The following is a 20,808-nucleotide window of genomic DNA, read 5'->3' on the forward strand; positions in this document are numbered from 1 at the left end:
TGCAGTTCAAGGGACTCTCAAGGGTCTTTTCCAACACCACAGTTCAAAACCATCAATTCTTCAGCACTCAGCTTTCTTTATAGTCCAACTCTCACATCCATACATGACCACTGGAAAAATCATAGCCTTGACTAGACAGACCTTTGTTGACAAAGTAATGTCTCCGCTTTTTAATATGCTGTCTAGGTTGGTCATGACTTTCCTTCCAAGGAGTAAGCGTCTTTTAATTTCATGGCTGCAATCACCATCTGCAGTGATTTTGGAGCCCAGAAAAATAAAGTCAGCCACTGTTTCCACTGTTTCCTCATCTGTTTGCCATAAAGTGATGGGACCACATGCCATGATCTTAGGTTTCTGAATGTTGAGCTTTAAGCTAACTTTTTCACTCTCCTATTTCACTTTCATCAAGAGGCTTTTTAGTTCTTCTTCACTTTCTGCCATAAGGGTGGTGTCATCTGCATATCTGAGGTTATTGATATTTCTCCCGGCAATCTGGATTCCAGCTTGTGTTTCATCCAGCCCAGCGTTTCTTATGATGTACTCTGCATATAAGTTAAATAAACAGGGTGACAATATACAGCCTTGACGTACTCCTTTTCCTATTTGGAACCAGTCTGTTGTTCCATGTCCAGTTCTAACTGTTGCTTCCTGACCTGCATACAGGTTTCTCAAGAGGCAGATCAGGTGGTCTGGTATTCCCATCTCTTGAAGAATTTTCCACAGTTTATTGTGATCCACACAGTCAAAAGCTTTGGCATAGTCAATAAAGCAGAAATAGATGTTTTTCGGGAACTCTCTTGCTTTTTCCATGATCCAGCGGATGTTGGCAATTTGATCTCTGGTTCCTCTGCCTTTTCTAAAACCAGCTTGAACATCTGGAAGTTCACGGTTCACATATTGCTGAAGCCTGGCTTGGAGAATTTTGAGCATTACTTTACTAGTGTGTGAAATGAGTGCAATTGTGAGGTAGTTTGAACATTCTTTGGCATTGTCTTTCTTTGTGATCAAAATGAAAAGTAACCTTTTCCCGTCCTGTGGCCACTGCTGAGTTTTCCAAATTTGCTGGCATATTGAGTGCAGCACTTTCACAGTATCATCTTTGAGGATTTGAAATAGCTCAACTGGAATTCCATCACTTCCACTAGCTTTGTTCGTAGTGATGCTTCCTAAGGCCCACTTGACTTCAGATTCCAGGATGTCTGGCTCTAGGTGAGTGATCACACTCATCAGGTTTATCTGGGTTGTGAAGATCTTTTCTGTATAGATCTTCTGTGTATTCTTGCCACCTCTTCTTAATATCTTTTGCTTCTGTTAGGTCCCTACCATTTCTGTCCTTTATTGAGCCCATCTTTGCATGACATGTTCCCTTTGTATCTCTAATTATCTTGAAGAGATCTCTAGTCTTTTCCATTCTATTGTTTTCCCCTATTTCTTTGCATTGATCACTGAGGAAGTCTTTCTTATCTCTCCTTGCTATTCTTTGGAACTCTGCATTCAAATGGGTATATCTTTCCTTTTCTCCTTTGCTTTTCGCTTCCCTTCTTTTCACAGGTATTTGTAAGGCCTCCTCAGACAGCCATTTTGCTTTTTTGCATTTCTTTTTCTTGGGGATGGTCTTGATTCCTGTCTCCTGTACAATGTTATGATCCTCCGTCCATAGTTCATCAGGCACTCTGTCTGTCAGATCTAGTCCCTTAAATCTATTTCTCACTTCCACTGTATAGTCATAAGGGATTTGATTTAGGTCATACCTGAATGGTGTAGTGGTTTTCCCTACTTTCTTCAATTTCAGTCTAAATTTGGCAATAAGGAGTTCATGATCTGAGCCACAGACAGCTCCTGGTCTTGTTTTTGCTGACTGTATAGAGCTTCTCCATCTTTGGCTGCAAAGAATATAATCAATCTGATTTTGGTGTTGACCATCTGGTAATGTCCATGTGTAGAGTCTTCTCTTGTGTTGTTGAAAGAGGGTGTTTGTTATGACATGTGCATTCTCTTGGCAGAACTCTATTAGCCTTTGCCCTGCTTCATTCTGTACTTCAAGGCCAAATTTGCCTGTTACTCCAGGTGTTTCTTGACTTCCTACTTTTGCATTCCAGTCCCCTGGAATGCAATAATGAAAAGGACATCTTTTTTGGGTGTCAGTTCTAAAAGGTCTTGTAGGTCTTCATAGAACTGTTCAACTTCAGCTTCTTCAGCATTACTGGTTTGGGCATAGACTTGGATTACTGTGATATTGAATGTGTTAATATACAATATATGTTCCTCTTTTTCTGATAGAGTTCAGTCTGTATAACAGGTTCTAGGTTCATCCACCTCATAGAACTGACTCAAATTTGTTCTTTTTCGTGGCTGAGTAATATTCCATTGTGTAGATGTACTACATCTTTATCCGCTCATCTGCTGATGGACATCTAGGTTGCTTCCATGTGCTAGCTATTGTAAATATTGGTGCTATGAACATTGGGGTACATGTGTCTTTTTCAATCATGATTTTCTCAGGTATATGCCCAGTAGTGGGATTGTTGGGGTAGTTCACTTCCCAGGTAGCTTGGGTGGTAAAGAATCTGCCTGCAGTTCAGGAGACTCAAGTTTAATCCGTGGGTGGGAAGATCTCCTGGAGAAGGGAACAGCTACCCACTCCAGTATTCTTCCCTGAATAATTCCATGAACAGAGGCGCCTGGCAGGCTACAGTCCGTGGGATCACAAAGAGTCGGACACAAATGAGTGACTAATGTTTCATTTTCACGGTAGTTTTATTCCTAGTTTTTTAAGGAATCTCCATACTGTTCTCCATAGTGGCTGTATCAATTTACACAGATGGCCAATAAACACATGAAAAGATGTTCAACATCACTAAATATTGGAGAAATGCAAATCTAATTCATCTTTGTGTTGCTCACAGTTCACTTAAAAAGAAAATTTACTGATGATTACATGCCAGACACCACTCTACACTGGGGCTACAAAGATGAGTAAGACTCAGTGTCTACCCTTGAAGGAGCTCACAGTCTAGACAGACAGAAAATCCTTTCTGTATGCTATGCTAAGTGTCACAGAGGGACGTGGCCTGGGAGGCTGGGTGGAGTGTCACAGAGTAACAGAACAGAGGCTCCCAGGAGGGATGCAGCCCCTGCAAAAAGGCCTGCTGGTGTGGAGGCCATCAAAGGAGCATTGAATGCAATGAGAGAAAGGAGGAAGGCTTCCATGCTGAGAACGCCAGGTCTCCATGTTTGAATCAAGTGTGGGGCAGGTGGTGGCTGAATACAGGCAAGTTTATTTTTCAGGGAATCCCTGTTCTGCTCAAAGGTACAATGGCAAAAGAGCCAGTAAACATATTGCCATCATGGACAATGTGAATTGAGGCATGTCCTTATCCTTGCTTTACGTCCTGAAATGCTCCTGGGCCTCCTCTCTAGGAGGGCCCTGCAACTTTGTCTTCATTAGAGATGTTGAGATTCCTCCAATAGCCAGAGTGAGACCTGATACTTGCGTCACCTTGGAAAAGAAAAGGAAAGAAAACTAATATCTTCTGGGTGATTCCGAGGGCTTTATACACATTGTCTTACCTAATCATTGTGGCAAAATGATGTAAGCAGGTGTCATTGCTATCTCTATTCTCAGATGAGCTGACGAAGGCTCAGAGAGATTCAGTAAGTGGCCCAACATCACATAGTCTGAAAGGGGTGGAGCCCAGATTCCTCCAGTTATTCTGATCCCAAAGCCAATGTTCTTTCTAGGATTTTAACTCTCCGCTTCCCTCTACCACTGGCACACAACAAACTTGCACTTTGTCCCATCATCAACAGGTGTTGGCACATCCAGTCAATCTTAATGAAGGGGTGAGGATTCTCCAGTCCACAATCTGGCCTCAGAAAATGTAGCCTCGGGTGTGAACTGATGAGAGAGGGCCTTGGACCCCATTCTGCTTCCTGGTCTTTGGATGTAGGCAGAGCCCAGGCAGCTTGAGGTGGGAGACCCAGGTCTCCACTTACTATCTGACCTTGGGTTTATTACTTAATGTGAACCGTGAACTTCCTGATGTTCAAGCTGGTTTTAGAAAAGGCAGAGGAACCAGAGATCAAATTGCCAACATCTGCTGGATCATGGCAAAAGCAAGAGAGTTCCAGAAAAGCATCTATTTCTGCTTTATTGACTATGCCAAAGCCTTTGACTGTGTGGATCACAAGAAACTGTGGAAATTTCTTCAAGAGATGGGAATACCAGACCACCTGATCTGCCTCTTGAGAAATTTGTATGCAGGTCAGGAAGCAACAGTTAGAACTGGACATGGAACAATAGACTGGTTCCAAAGAGGAAAAGGAGTACGTCAAGGCTGTATATTGTCACCCTGTTTATTTAACTTATATGCAGAGTACATCATGAGAAATGCTGGACTGGAAGAAACACAAGCTGGAATCAAGATTGCTGGGAGAAATATCAATAACCTCAGATATGCAGATGACACCACCCTTATGGCAGAAAGTGAAGAAGAACTAAAAAGCCTCTTGATGAAAGTGAAAGTGGAGAGTGAAAAAGTTGGCTTAAAGCTCAACATTCAGAAAACGAAGATCATGGCATCCGGTCCATCACTTCATGGGAAATAAATGGGGAAACAGTGGAAACAGTGTCAGACTTTATTTTTCTGGGCTCCAAAATCACTGCAGATGGTGACTGCAGCCATGAAATTAAAAGGTGCTTACTCCTTGGAAGGAAAGTTATGACCAACCTAAATAGCATATTCAAAAGCAGAGACATTACTTTGCCAACAAAGGTTCGTCTAGTCAAGGCTATGGTTTTTCCAGTGGTCATGTATGGATATGAGAGTCGGACTGTGAAGAAGGCTGAGCGCTGAAGAATTGATGCTTCTGAACTGTGGTGTTGGAGAAGACTCTTGAGAGTCCCTTGGACTGCAAGGAGATCCAACCAGTCCATTCTGAAGGAGATTAGCCCTGGGATTTCTTTGGAAGGAATGATGCTAAAGCTGAAACTCCAGTACTTTGGCCACCTCATGCGAGGAGTTGACTCATTGGAAGAGACTCTGATGCTGGGAGGGATTGGGGGCAGGAGGAGAAGGGGACGACAGAGGATGAGATGGCTGGATGGCATCACTGACTCGATGGATGTGAGTCTCAGTGAACTCCGGGAGTTGGTGATGGACAGGGAGGCCTGGCGTGCTGCGATTCATGGGGTTGCAAAGAGTCGGACACGACTGAGCGACTGATCTGATCTGATCTGATCTGATGCCAAACCTTGGGCTTCCCTTGTGACTCAGCTTATAAAGAATCCGCCTGCAATGCGGGAGACCTGGGTTTGATCCCTGGGTTGGGAAGATCCCCTGGAGAAGGGAAGGGCTACCCAGTCCAGTATTCTGGCCTGGAGAATTCCATGGACTGTATAGTCTATGGGTTCACTTTCACTTTCATGCCAAACCCTCAGTTTCATTATCTGTGAAAGAAAGACAAAAATCCTGTCTCATGTAGAGGTTGTGAGACTAAATGGCAGCTATTATTATTATTAATATCATTTACTATTATTTATTATATACCTCTTCTGAGCTTTTTGAACTTGAAAGGGAAGGTATCACTTGGAATGAAAATTTGAAGAGAGGCTTGTATGGAACAGAATTTGTAGAGGAGAGAAGGGAGCAACAGGTAAGAATTAAGACAAACCAAACTGAACGTGTTTAGTGCTCAGTGAGGCATTTTAATGACAACACTGCCACCAGACCCTTTATGAGCCACTCCAAATTCTATGATTCTCTGAGGAGGGGGCAAAATTCAAGGAAAATTAATGTCTTCTCACCAAAGCCTGTATCTTCATCCTTTAGGGAATGGATCATAAGACTCTGAACAGTGATCACCATATTGGCATTTCTGGTAATCTGGGGAAATGGGGTTGGGGGCAGGGAGAGGGTGGCACCTGGTGGTCTTTCTGAGTCTATAAGGAGCCATGCTGGCAGTGACCTGCCCACCCCTGCCATCAGCACCCTTGATGTCAGTGACTGACATGTCTCCTCTAATGAGGAGGCACCTCGGCATGTCTGTAGTGAGAGGGGGTCAGAGGGTGGCAGAGTCACTTTCCTCCTGTTCATCTGGTTGCCATCCTTGGTGTGCTGGGTCTCCATGGGTCTCCCCAGCTAGACCTTCTCCCCTTCTTTACCTTCCCCTGGGTTCTGGGAGGCTGACCTCTACTTTATACATTAACTACAGTATAGTCAATGTAATGTAAAAATTATTTTGGGGTCACTGAGCAATGAAGACACCCCCGAGCCTGCCTTGTTATCCTGTCCTTCCTTCCCTAAGAACCTGCTGCCTGAGCTTAGACAGAGTTTTGAAGCTCGTCCCACAATTTCACCACACTATGTGGCTGGTGAGGCCTGTCAGCAGGCAGAGTGACATTGGAGAAGGATGGGCAGTGAGCTGGGCCCTGCCTCAGCCTCCTCCAGGCCAGGCCTTGGAGTGCGTCCTGTGGGCAGGGCGGAGTGAAGCGCCTCGCACAGTGGGGTGCAGTTCTGCAAGCTTCTCTCTGCTGAGTCCCAAGGAGGTGGTGAGAGCAGGGAGCCCCCCAAGAGCTAGGCTTCCCCAGGAGACGCGGTGCCTTGTCTTGATTATTTAACTGAAACAGTACTGTGCTGTCAGCACGAGTTATTGAATGATGAATCAATGAGCAACATGTACAGAGGAGCATTTTCACTAAGAACATCAGCAGTCATGAGCCAAAGCCTAATAGGGAAGGCTGGGAAGTTACTAAGCCAACTGATTTCAACAGCTAAGGGGCAAAGAATGATGGTGAGGACTCACCCACTGATTCATTCAACACAAGTTTATGGAGCCCCTGCTGTATTCAAGGGCTTCCCTGGTGGCTCAGCTGGTAAAGAATCTGCCTGCAATGTGGGAGACCTGAGTTCGATCCCTGGGTTGGGAAGATCCCCTGGAGAAGGGAAAGGCTACCCATTCCAGTACTCTGGCCTGTAGAATTCCATGGGCTGTATAGTCCATGGGGTTGCAAAGAGTCAGACACACTGTATTTAAGGCATTGCACTCAGTGGTAAACAACATCTTTTGTGGGCTGGGCTGTGAACTTAAGTTCCATAGTGATGTGAATGGCAAAGTCAAAAGCAAGTTGAGTTGAGAGATTCATGAATTTCCAACTCATTGGAGGATTTGTCCTCAATTTGTTTACAAAGACAGGAGATCCTGATGAATTTGATTGAAGATGAGCCTAGTATTCTCTTAACTTTGTGCTTCTCAATCAACCATCCTCTGCCCCTTATCCAGTGTTCTGAAAGCCAGGTGAGGCATTCTATTGCTAAAATTTAGAGTTGTTTTTTTTTAAAGCCACACTGTGAGGGTTTCCCTGGTGGCTCAGAAGAGTCCACCTGCAATGCAGGAGACCTGGGTTCAATCCCTGGGTTGGAAAGATCTCCTGGAGGAGGGAATGGCAATCACTCCTGTATTCTTGCCTGGAGAATTCCATGGACAGAGAAGCTGGTTGGCTACAGTCCATGGAGTCACACAAAGTCATGCACAACTGAGTGGCTAATACACACATATACACGTGTGGCACGTGGGCTCTCACTTCCCTAACCAGGCAGCTAACCCACCCTCTGGTAGTGAAAGTGCGGGTTCTATTGCTAAACTATAAACAGCCCTCCTCTATTTCCTTGTTTCAAAAGAAAATTAAGCCGGTAGGAACTTTCTTTAAAGTTTTTTGCACTTGAAAGTTTCTTAAATTCTGGTCACCGGCTATTGTTTATCCATTCTGGAATTTTAAATAACTCAATAGCTGTCTGATTTAGCAAAAATTTAGATCCTAGTTATTTTTCTGACCTGTGCAATGGAAGGATCGGGGATCTTTAGGGTTTTCTCTAGCACTAGCTCTCCACCCTCCATTGCCGTAGGGGCTGGATGCTGTGATATTTGACTCCTGACTGCTAAATCTCTGCTGGGACCCGAGGCAACACAGGTCGACCAGGCCCCACAGCCTTGGAACTCTCTGCAACCCACAGTCCTGCCTTATGTGTGCATCCAGAAATGCATGTCACCCTTCCCAGGCAATAAGAGCGATTCCAGGAAGGAAGAAACTGCAGTTCAACTTTGTTCTACCTCAGTCCCTAGGGTCACAAAGAGTCGGACATGACTGAGTGACTGAACTGAACTGAACTGAAGATGTTCTCTGACCATTCACAATCCTATATGGCAGCCCATTTCATTAAAACAAGAGCTCTGGGGACTTCCTTGGTGGCCCAGGGGTTAAGCATCCACCTCGCAATTCAGGGGATGCGGGTTTGACCCTTGGTCAGGGAACTAAGATCCCCCACACACCTCAGAGCAACTAAGCAGGCCCATGGGCTCTGGAGCCCCTGAGCCACATCTGGAGAGTCTGGGCATTGCAATGAAAGGCCCCGCAGGAGGTAGCAAAGATCCCTTGTGCTGCAGCTAAGACCCGACGCAGCCAAATATGTAAATTAATTAATTTAGGAAAAGAAAAAAAGAAATTGAAAAAAAAGAAGAGCTCTGCCAGAGGGTTGTGTTTTGTGCTGCATTTAGTAGAAGTCCAGTGACTTCCACTATCTGCCAGTACACTGCCCCTTTCTCCTCTGCTTCTCACAGCAGGAGGAGTAAGAAAAAACGGCGGAGAAGTCATTTCTACTGGGGTTTCAATATAACTTGGGAACTTCCTTATAGACGCAATATAGCACTATATCAATAGCGAAGTTATGCTGTGAAGGCTAGACGAGGCAGAGGACGGCTGGGCTTCTCTGCCTTGAGTCCTGCTCACAAATTCTCTAACCGATGTTCTAGAATGGGACGACTAGGCTCCTCTCTGACCACCAGCAGAACTACCACTGTTTAGATTTACCTTGGAGCAAGGGCATAGTTATATTTTGAAGCAGAGGAACTTTTTCTAATACATAATAATAACAATAACACTGGCTAATATCTATTGGGCTTTTATAATGGCCCAGAGACTTTAACACAATATGTGAATAAGTGGAGAGCTTATTATAGTCTGGACTTCCCTGGTGGCTCAGCTGGTAAAGAATCTGCCTGCAATGCGGGAGACCTGGGTTCCATCCCTGGGTTGGGAAGATCCCCTGGAGAAGGGAACAGCTACTCACTCCAGTATTCTGGCCGGGAGAATTCCATGGACTGTGTAGTCCATGGGTTGCAAAGAGTCAGACATGACTGAGTGACTTTCACTTTCACTTACTGTAGTCTAATGAATACATTTAAAAGTAAAAGAGAAAGAGATGAGAGAGAAGCGAGCCTATACGTGCTAAGTCACAAGTCTTTTGCCTTCTCAATTCTATATTTGAAAATTCTTTTGGAAAGTTTTATTTCTGGAACAATTATGATCTCACTGGTGGCAACAAGACTGCAATTAGCTCATCATTCTTCTTCACTTTACATGTTGACATTAACTGGGAACCCTGTCTAATGTCAGATTTTGAGACTGTTACCTCTGTGTGTGTGTGTGTGTGTGTGAGCATGAGTAAGACTGCCCCTGCCAGCCTCCAAGAATGAGTAAGAGGAATAACTCTGCCCAGCAAACATTGCTGGAGGTTTGCTGCTGGTTCATTTTGCAGATTCCAACTTAGAAGGCATTTTCTCTTTTGAAAAAGTGTTTATTTATTTATTTGGCTGTGTTGGGTCTTAGTTGTGGCATGAGAATTCTTAATTATGGCATGTAGGATCTAGTTCCCTGACCAGGGATAGAACCCAGGCTCCTGCGTTAGAGCACAGTCTTAGATTGGGCCACCAGGGAAGTCCAGAATGCATTTTCTTATAGAAACATGGATATAAAGGGTGGCTTAGTTATCAGACTAACACCCAGAGCACATTTAGACTCACTGAAATGGTATTTGGGTGCCAGAGTCAGCCTCTATTTTATGTTAGAGAGTGTTGCCTTGGTGTATGTGTGTGCACACGCGCGTTTGTGTATATAATGTGTCACTGGTAAGTGGTGATGGGAAACAGTAAAAAGTAATGCAAAGATGATAACAACATCATATTTTAGGAGCACCCTGAATTGACCAGGCACATGTTCATTGGATAACTTCTCAATTTAACCTCTAATATGGCAGAGAAACAAGCCTCACCTTGAGTAGGGGATATGTGCTTGGCATGTCTATGTATGTTATCCCAATTTAATCTTCACTTAATTGTAAAAAAAGCTCCGTGAAGGAGGTGGAGTGAAGTTATGGCATATGTAGGCTTAGCTTCTAGAGTCAATGAAAATTATAGAGTCAAAATTCACCCTGAATCACATATAAAAAAATACATGGTTTGATTACAACCCTGAACAGTAATAAGTAAAGACATATGACACATGCAGGAATATGTCATCTTTGATAAAGAGTTCAACATAACATGTAATTTTAGAGATAAAGTTGCTGCACTTATTTGCAGGAGGACATATATAAAAAGAAATGCTGAAAACTTCCTAACTAAATACACAGACCTAGTCCAAATATTTGATTTTGTTCGTTTATGCTCTACTATATTATTACTCCAAATTTGTCGATGGGGAAGCTTAACTTAGAAAAGTTAAGTAACTTGTTCAAACAGACACAGCTGTTAAGTAGTAGAATTGAAGTTTGCATCTAGGTTTTTCTGACTCCAGGGCCTCTGCCTTCCTAAATGTATTCTGACTTCTAAATAATTGACCAGCAAATGACTCTTTGAAGACTATTTATAAGTTAAGATTTACCTGAATTTATATGTAATATGTTACATATATCTGTACACATAAGTACATAGCTATGTGACTTGAACATGTATACCAGAAATTCATAAAAGTGGAACATAGTCGGAATTGAATGAACCAATTCAAATGGACGAAGTAAGAAATCCAGATGAACACTAGAACAGGAGTTAAGTAGTTACCTCTTAGTGAATACTCAGTCTTTACTGTCAGTGCCTATAACCTTACTATATGTGCTAACAATTTTCTTTCAAGACATGAAATTCCTGAGGCTGAAAGATGGTCATAGAATAGACATGGAAGGTACTGAAGCACGTGAGGTATAGATTTGGATCAGTATTGTATTTAAAGTCCTGGACATGTCAGATAAACACATTTTTTATCCATTTGTCCATCCATCCATCCATCCTGCCAACCATCCATCCATCTGATAGAAGATGTACCATGTGCTGAGCACCATGGCCAAAAATTTCTGTGTATTAAAAATATAAAATACATCCTCCAATAATTCACAAATGTATCCTAGTTCCCAACGTATGCTAGAAATGATTCTTATTGAGTAAAAAGCTAGAAATGTATACCCTGCTCAAGGGCTTTTATGATATGCTACTTTGCGTTGTAAATTCATTACAAATTATCATCTTTTCATTAACAAATCTCACCTGAATTATTCATATAGCATAGTTTTTTTAACTGGCATATTTCTTCAAATGAATACAATGGTATTTCTTTCAAAATAGGAGTAAGCCAGACTTCATTAATTGGGGCAGCGTGTGGCTCCTGCACCATTAAGTGAAGAGATTTTGCTTTCTGTTTTATTTATAATCAATAGAGGCCACTGCTTTGCAAGCTATAGGATCCTCATTTGATTACAAAGTACACTGCCTTTGAGGTCAGACATTTCAGGGATGAACAGCACTCACAGCCATTCAGATGTGCTATGAATCACTTGGGTGTTGCAAGTGACACTGTCATTGTTACCTGTGGTGTTGAAGCCAAAGAGGAGGGGGCAGGACACAGCAAAGGACAGCAGCCAGACAGCTGTGATCATGAGGGCCACGCGTCGACAGGAGCTCTGTCCCGTGCCTTGCTGGTAGTGAACAGGCATGACCACAGCAGTGTACCTGTGAAAGGAAGGGGATAGAGAATAGGTAGGATGAGAAGTGTCAAAAGACAGGTTGCAAAAGGTTACTAGATGAATAATCAGGTTGATACATGCGGAAGGAGAAAAATACTTTGGTTGGAGAAACTTAAGGGAGAAAAGGGTCTTTGAGTGAACACAGCAGAAAGATTGAGATAAGACAGATGAAGAACTCATTGAGGGAGGTGAGCAGAGACGGGGAGAAAGAGTGAAAAGCATAGCATAGTGACCCTGGGTTGTCAGCGAGCTTCTGGTATATCCAAGAGGGTATCAGGAGTGGCTGCTGGCCCAGCCTTGTATTCACATACCCTGACACTCTTAAACCTGAAGACTCTAGGTGCTGGTTTGTGGGCCTTTATTTTCTTCCACAGCTTTCAGATAATGATGGAACTATGCCCAAAGAGGATGTTTATCCCCGCTTGTATCCTAACATTAATTCTAACCCTTGCAGTGACAACTATTCCAAGTAGCAGAGATTTTGTAAATAGAGATGAGTAATATCTAATGAAGGCTTATTTTAAAATCAACTTTTCATGCTGCCTTAGTCTTTTTGGGCTGCTCTATCCAAAATACCATTGGGTGACTTAAACAATAAATATTTATTTTTCACAGTCCAGGAGATTGGGAAGTCCAGGATTAATGTGCTGGTAGATTTGGTATCTGGTATTAAACCCACTACTTGGTTGGTGGACAGCCATCTTCTTGCTGTGTTCTCTCATTGTGGGAGGGGTGAAGCAAGCTCTCTGGAGTCTCTTTTATAAGGGAAAATCCCATTAATGAGGGTGGATTCCTACTCAAAGGTTCCACTTCCTAGTACCATCACAGTGGAGGTTAGGATTTTAATATATGAATTTGGGGGTGGGGGATGTAAACATTCAGTCTACAGCACACACTTTTACATGGTCAAAGCTATTTTTTATTCTTGTTGGATATTGTCTTTTCTGTGGTATATCCACGCGTACATTTCCAGCTGCTTATTGGACTTACCTACACCATTGTTCCATGGTTGTCCCAAACTCAAGCTATCTGAAGTAGATCTTTCTATTTTCCTACATCTCTTAATCTGGCTCCACTTCCTGCCTTTCTTCAAGACATCCACACCCAACATTCAGGCTTTTTGACATTTCTTTGGCCTTTCCATATCATTTGCTCACCCATTCATTTAACATTTCATTCATCCAGCATTTATTGGGTTCTTTACTATTATCCAGGCCTTATTCTGGAAATACCAAGAATTGCAAATGGGACAATGGTCTCTTTCCTTATTGAGCTTGGAGGTAAGTGAAGTGGATGGATGAAAAAAATGTTAATATAAAATGAAAACTATTATGAAAGAATTAAGCTGGGTGACATGTTTAAGGGTAGCTGCTGCTGCTAAGTCATTTCAGTTGTGTCCAACTCTGTGTGACCCCATAGACGGCAGTCCACCAGGCTCCCCCGTCCCTGGGATTCTCCAGGCAAGAACACTGGAGTGGGTTGCCATTTCCTTCTCCAATGCATGAAAGTGAAAAGTGAAAGTGAAGTTGCTCAGTCGTGTCCGACTCTTTGCAACCCCATGGACTGCAGCCCACCAGGCTCCTCCATCCATGGAATTTTCCAGGCAAGAGTACTGAAGTGGGGTGCCATTGCCTTCTCCGGTTTAAGGGTAGAGGAGGATGTAAAGAAGGGGCAAGCTGACACAAGATGGGAGGAAATGAGTGGGGTGAGAGGGAGCCAGCCTTGAGGGAAGGTAGGAGAAGAGCATTTTAGGCAGAAGGACAGCAGGTCCTGTAAATTTATGCACCGTAGTAACTTCCCTATTTATCCATGCACTTCTGCCACCTTCTCTCTGTGATGGCCACAGCCTCCTGGCTGGTTTCCTGTGCCAGGTTCCAAAATAGATTTCGTTATGTCTTCCCCACCCCATGGTCCCTCAGCTGACAACTGTCTAAGATAGGCAGAATTCCAAGATGGCACCCAAGGTTCATGCACTGTAGAACGAGCAGAACTCCTGTGATTAGACTACAAATCAACAGATTGCGTCAACCAAAAGGGAGATGATTCTGGGTGGCTGGGCCTAATCAGGTGAGCCCTTAAAAGGAACTCAGGACTTCCTGAATAAGAGAGAGTCAAAGCATGAGAAATTATCCTCCTGGCCTTGAAGAGGCAACTTGCCATGTTTGGGAAAAGATCATTTGGCGGGGAACAGCATGAGGCCTTCAGGAGCTGAGAACAGCCCCTGGCTGACAACCACTAAGAAAGTGGGAACCTCCATCTTATAACTGCAAGCAACTGAGTTCTACTGACTACCTGAATACATTTGAAAGATGAAAACACAAGTCAGCCTATACCCATTTTCAGCCTCGTGAGACCCTGAGCAGAGAACCTACCTACACTGTGCAGACTTTTGACCTGTGAGATAAAAAATGGATATAGTTAAAGTCACTACATTTGTGATAATTTGTTACATGGCAACAGAAAACAAATACAGTGTCAATACTAAGCCTTCCCCAGCATGACCCCAACTTGTCTTGCCAATTTGACTTCCCATTGGTCCCTGACACTTACTTATAACTCCAGCCACGTTAGCCATGTAACCCGTATTACTGATGGGTAATCTTCAATAGTCTGTTCAATCCATTATCCCTTTTCCTTCCCCAGGTAGCTCATATTTTCTCTCCTTTAATCTCAGATCAGCTCGCAGTAACCGTCCCAGTCCTTCCATTTTATGAAGACCTCTAACTCTAAATGCATAGTACTCTTCTGCCAGTCACACTGCTCTTCTGCAGGCAGTGTCTTGCCTCAGTAGTGAACTTACCTCATGGCTGGAGAGAGAGACTCCGTATGATTTAAGCTACTTAATGGCTCAGCTCATCATATTCCATATAGGTCCTTGCACAAGGCAAGTAGTAAGAAACTGTAGGCTGATTGCCTCATGGATCCTGTGGGTGTCCTTCCCCAAAAGAGGACAATTCTAATTCTATCCCAGCTCAAGGGATCTAATATATATAGCTGAGTCTACAAATGCTGAACATTTATTTACTATTGAAGTATGGTTGATTTACAATGATGTGTTAATTTCAGGTGTATAGTAAAGTGATTTTTACAAATATATATATATATATATTTGTGTGTGTGACTGTGTGTGTGTGTGTGTGTGTGTGTGTGTGTGTATGGGCTTCCCAGGAGGCGCTAGTGGTAAAGAACCCACCTGCCAATGAAGGAGACTTAAGAGATGCATATTTGATCCCTGGCTTGGGAAGATCTTCTGGAGGAGGGCATGGCAACCCACTCCAGTATACTTGCCTGGAGAATTCCATGGACAGAGGAGCCTGGCTGGCTACAGTCCATAGGGTTGCAAAGAGTTGTTGGACACCACTGAAGCGACTTAACATGCACGCGCGTGCACACACACACACACTTTTTCAGATTCTTTTCCCATTAGGTTATTATAAAACGTTGAGCACAGGTTCCTGTGCTACATAGTAGGTCCTTGTGGTTTATCTATTTTATATATAGTAGTGTGTATTTGGAGAAGGCAATGGCACCCCACTCCAGTACTCTTGCCTAGAAAATCCCATGGACGGAGGGGCCTGGTGGGCTGCAGTCCATGGGGTCACGAAGAGTCAGTCAGACATGACTGAGCGACTTCACTTTCACTTTTCACTTTCACGCAATGGAGAAGGAAATGGCAACCCACTCCAGTGTTCTTGCCTGGAGAATCCCAGGGAGGGGGAGCCTGGTGGGCTGCCGTCTATGGGGTCGCACAGAGTCGGACACGACTGAAGCGACTTAGCAGCAGCAGCAGTAGCAGTGTGTATTTGCTGCTCCCAAATTCCTAATTTATCTTTCCCGCCCACCTTTCCCCTCTGGCAATCTTGTTTGTGTTCTATGTCTGTGAGTCTGTTTCTGTTTTGTAAATAAGTCCATTTGTATCATTTTTTAGATTCCACATACAAGCGATATCATATGATATTTGTCTTTCTCTGTCTGACTTAGTATGATAATCTCTAGGTCCATCTATGTTGCTGTAAATAGCATTGTTTCATTCATTTTTATGACTGGGTAGCATTCCACTATGTGTATGTACCACAGCGTCTTTATCCATTCATCTGTTGATGGACACTTATCTAGGCTATTGTAAATAGCACATATGCTCAAATTTTCATTGTCCTCTCAGTATCCAGGGAACCTGGAGGCCAGATGCAGAGCAGGAACCCCCTTGTGCACCTCAAGGCTTGGGGCTGAGGAAGGACAGACCCTGAGCTGGGGGGGCGGGTGCAGTGCTCCTCAGTGCTCCAGCTGCCTGACTCATCTGCCTCTTGTGTATCTGGCCTTAGAGTTCATGTGTTAACATTTGTGTCCCCAAAGAGCCTTGCAAGTCAGCTCCAAGGGCGAAGATGGATGCAGACTCGATAGAACTCGGCCTCGGCACCCTGGCATGTGACAGAGGTGATTCTTTCTCAAGAAAGAGAAACAGAGCCCTTATTCAGTGAGGTCAAATTTAGATCCCACCACTAACTCCAAGGACGGCCCATGATGGCTCAGTTTCCTTCTCCTGATGCACATACACTAACCTTGAGTCCCTAACTTGGAGATGAAGGGGTGGGCAAATAGTGCCTGGCACTCCTCCGGGCTCTCACTCTGCTCAGGACTTCAGACTCTGCTGGGGCTTCAAGTCAAATACATCTACCGGGGCCTGGCCCTTAGCAGTGATCCCTTGAGGCACCTCAGAGGAGAGCCTGAGCCTTGAGTCCTGTAGCTGTCCTGGCTGAACACCTGCTGAGGGTCAGGAAGGAAAGGTAAGATGTACTTCCTGCCCTTCAGACCTGCAGCTGGACCCAGGCCTTTATTTACATAATTACCTTTGATGTAGAAGAACTGACCATCCCATTCATTCAGTGATATGCTGCTAAATGCTTAATAACTGGCTCTGCAGGTGAAAAAGAGCCTTAATTTATACCATTTGTCAATTTATGTGGTACAAGTACTCCCACCATTGTCCATTTCAAGTTACACCAATGGTTTAGTAACTGCCTCAAAAAGCTCCTAAAGTTTTGCCATCAGCTCTCACTGGCCATTATGAGCTGACTCCAAGCCCACCACTGATAGTTGCTCATTTTCCTAAATAGGCTTTAATGTTCAGCAACTTCTTGGAGGTCCCAATATATTCAATGAGTCAGTAAGCGTAGGGAGCACTATGACTGAATGATTACATGATGAAAACAACTTCCCAAAGCTAGTGGTGGCAGAGGCCAGGTCTCTTCTGGCTGCCTCGCTGCTTCTTCAGGGCATTGCAAGTCTCTGAGGCCTTGTGGGGACTCACAGGTGGTGCAGTGGTAAAGAATCTGCCTGCCAAGCAGGAGATGCGGGTTCAATCCCTGTGTCAGAAAGATCCCCTGGAGAAGTATACTTCCAGTATACTTGCCTGGAAATCCCATGGACAGTGGAGCCTAGTTAGCAGCCTCAGTCCACGGGGTTTCAAAAAGTTGGACACGTCTTAGTGACTGAGCACGCACGCACGAGGCCTTGTGGGGACAAGGGCTTCTTCAGGAAACATGGTATTGAAGGGTGCATTGTACTTTGAGAGCAACCAGCTGCCTGGAACTGAGTTTCCCCAAGTAGCTTGATTCTATTAATTTCCTGCGGGTCCTGTTAAAATGCATATTTCAAGGCCACACCCTTGGATATTTGTTTCACTCCAGAAGTGCATATTTTTAACAAGCAAGTGTATCTTTTGATTAGACAAGCTGGAGAAAGTCTGCATTGGGGAACATTTCTGTGTCAAAAACTCCTGTGAACTTGGGTTAGAAGTGAGAGATGAGACTACGTCTTGCCACTGTTACATTAATATTTTTTCTTAATTTTAAAACATGATTAAACTTTTAGAATAAGTGACACCCCTCCGCCCCGCGGCGCCCCACCCCTCACCCCAATTTGCTTCCAGGGCTTTTCCTCCAGGAAGCTTGCCACAATGGGCTGAGACCCAGAGGCTGTTCCGGAATTGGCCACCGGAGGGCGCCGGAATGCAGCAAGAGCTCCGCCAGCGCGGCGGGGTGAGAAGTTCACGGCTCACCTGGGGGCTCTCCAGGCACCTTGGGGAGGTGGGGAGGGAAAGCTCGGGAGACCCCCCTGGTTCCTGCAGCCCTGCAGGGACCCCGAATTCCTATTCAAGCAGACTGCTTAGCCTCTGGTCTGCCCCCGAATCGATGGCAGATGACCGACCTTAGGCCAAGGCAGGGCTGGGCGTGGGCCCGTTGCCCTCCCCCGGCGCTTCCAGGTCCTCAGCCAAGTTCCAGTGCGCAGTGTGCGCTGTCTCGATTGCAGCGCGCCTGGCCAGGCCCCCTCCCTTTGACCTCTTGAGCTTTCTGGGTCCTTGCTGGCGTGGCGGGAACACTGGCGGCGTGCTCAGTGGTAAGTCAATGGGCATTGGAAAACAGGCTGATTAGCGACTGAATCCCACTTGGCCTGCGGCTGAACTGTGGGGCCACGGACCAGAGATACGACTTCGTTGAGACCCAATTTCCTCATGTGCACAGTGGGGATAATGTTTCCGCCCGATAAGGCTGTTTTGGGTATTGAATGAGATGATCTCTGTGAAGTTTTTTAGCACAATGCCCAGTACCTATTAAGCATTTGAAAAACAGTATTATTATTGTTGTCATTATTATTGTGCTAGCCCAGGGGATCTGTAACTGTTCATATCAATCAGTTTTCTGGGAGGTGGGTGTCTGCACCTTATTCCTGATTATCAAGGAACATTAAGTTTATTTATTTCTCAAACAAACAAGTATACAGCACTTTCTCCGAGTCAAACAGCGATTTGAAGTGCTCTACAAATATTAACTCATTTGTTCTTCATAACAACCCTTCTGCTATGATCCCCACTAAATGGAAGGGCACTGAGGCTCAGAGAGGTTAACTGACTTATTCAAGGTCACATTGCTATGAACTGGTAAAAAAAGTAAAAGTGTTAGTTGCTTAGTCATGTTGGACTCTTTGTGACCATAGCCCTCCAGGCTCCTCTGTCCATTGGATTCTCCTGGCAAGAATTGGGTTGGGTTGCCATGCCCTACTCCAGAGGATCTTCCCAACTAAGGGATCAAACCCTGGTCTCCTGCACGTCAGGGAAGCCTATGAAGTGGTAGAGCCAGGATTTCCAGCCAGGCAGCATGACTCAGAGCTGGGGGGCCCAGAGTGTGGCTAAGCCTCTGAGAAAGGCAGTGAGCTGGAGGAGAAAGAGGCTGCCTGGGTCTTTCCTCCTTTACCTACCAGCTGTGAGATCTGGGCAAGCTTACCTGCACAGTCTAGTCTTGACTCTTTACTTGCAGAATGCAGGTAATACACCTGCCTTGCTGGAGTGTTGTGAGGGTCAGCATAATGACAAGCTCTTGGTGCCTGGCCTATAGTACATGCTAAAGAAACGGTAGCTATTGGGTTGGCCAAAAAGTTCGTGTGATTTTTTCCTTAAGATGGTATGGAAAAATCTGAACGCACTTTTTGGCCAATGCAGTATTTCTATTGCTATTGGTTTTAGATCCACTCATGTTAGGATCAGCAGAGCGGTAGCCAGGTCACTGAAGACAAAGGAGATGTGCCTGATTTACTCCCAAGAAATGGCACCTAGAAAGCTGGGTGCCAGCCTGGCCAGAGGCCCCTGCCCTCCGATCCCGGTCCTCGCCTCCAACAATGAAGGGGCCACTCGTTGGCACAGACAGAGGGGTGATGTGTGAGTCAGAAAGTTCAGGTTCTAGGCTCAGAACTAAGAGGCTGTGGGACCCTGGTGAGCGTTGAGTTTAGCTCATTCCTGCACCAACAATTTAAGCTCTTACTGCCCCTCTGACTTTCAATTCTGTGACTGTGGTTCATGGGGTTGCCACTTTACTGAAGGTCTCAGGTCCTCACAGAATTCGACCTCGGCCTGGAGCCCTATTGACCGGTGGGAGGTGTGTGTGTGGGAACCGAGGAGGGTGCGTCCTGAGAACGCTGCAGCGGGGACGGCAGGAGGCTGGGCCGGGAGGGAGGGCCGGAGTCTGACTCCCCGCCTGGGTTTAATGAGCCCCCGAGCTCTGTGAGCGCTGCTTTTCACCACCTTTTATTTGGTCAGACAGGGGGCTCAATAAATCTTTAGTTCTGTGGACTCCCCTCGTGGAATTGTTGAAGGAGAAAGCTTTTTGCAAATGACTGGAAAGCCCGTTGCAAACATAAAGTGCTTATTTAGATGCAAACTAAAAAATCCAAGGTGCCTGTGACTCATCCGGTACCTATTGTGCTTGCTGCAAAGACGCGGAGGCTTGCCTGTGTGATGGGTGCCATTTGAGAGCCACTTAAAGAACTCCCTGGTGAATGAATTTGGTTGCATTATTCCCGGGATCCTTGCGGAGGACCCGCATTCTCACCGCTCGCTCGGATCTTGTCCTCCTCCTTTGACACTTTCTCAGCCCTCTCCCCGAGTTAGCTCTGACCCAGGGTGCAGCGGGAGGGGTTGGCCCACTGGGAGGCAAGGAGCCAAGGGAGGGGGGCTCTGGGGGTGGTGTTCACCCACTCTGCTTTTTAGAAAAGAAAAGGCAGCATTAATGCCAGCATCCAGAGCGATGCCTGAGAATCTAATGACAATGGTATTACTTGCTTTCAAAAACCCTTTTATCATTTCCTTTTCTTCTCTATCTCCTACTACCCTGTTATTACAGATCAGGGCTTCATGACCAAAAAATGCTGAATCCATTTGGTCAAGTTTGTCAGATGGGTGACTAGCATTGTGTGAAGACCAAAGGTCTGCATGAATGATTGCATTTTTAATGAATTGACCGGCTATTTGGCATCCCATGAACAGAATTTAATGCTGTGTACTGCAAACTGCTGTGAAGGATAATAGAGACAGCTTTTCCAAGGCCTATTTTCAGTCCTAGAAGAGGGAGGAAGCTACATTTTAAGGTTGGTGAGGGTTGGTTCCTTTAGACCTACAAGCCAAGAGGGG

At 44.9% G+C, this 20,808-nt stretch overlaps 1 protein-coding gene across 1 annotated transcript in view; it reads right to left on the minus strand.

Annotated features, from left to right (window-relative positions):
- Positions 1-20,808, minus strand: part of DRD3 (dopamine receptor D3) — a 48,150-nt gene that overhangs the window by 10,817 nt on the left and 16,525 nt on the right. The window contains exon 3 of the mRNA XM_070374335.1: positions 11,693-11,835. Coding sequence (XP_070230436.1) covers positions 11,693-11,835 — 143 coding nt within the window. The remainder of the gene's footprint in view (positions 1-11,692; positions 11,836-20,808) is intronic.

This window comes from Bos mutus, chromosome 1, assembly GCF_027580195.1.
Source record: "Bos mutus isolate GX-2022 chromosome 1, NWIPB_WYAK_1.1, whole genome shotgun sequence".
Taxonomy (NCBI): Eukaryota; Metazoa; Chordata; class Mammalia; order Artiodactyla; family Bovidae; genus Bos; species Bos mutus.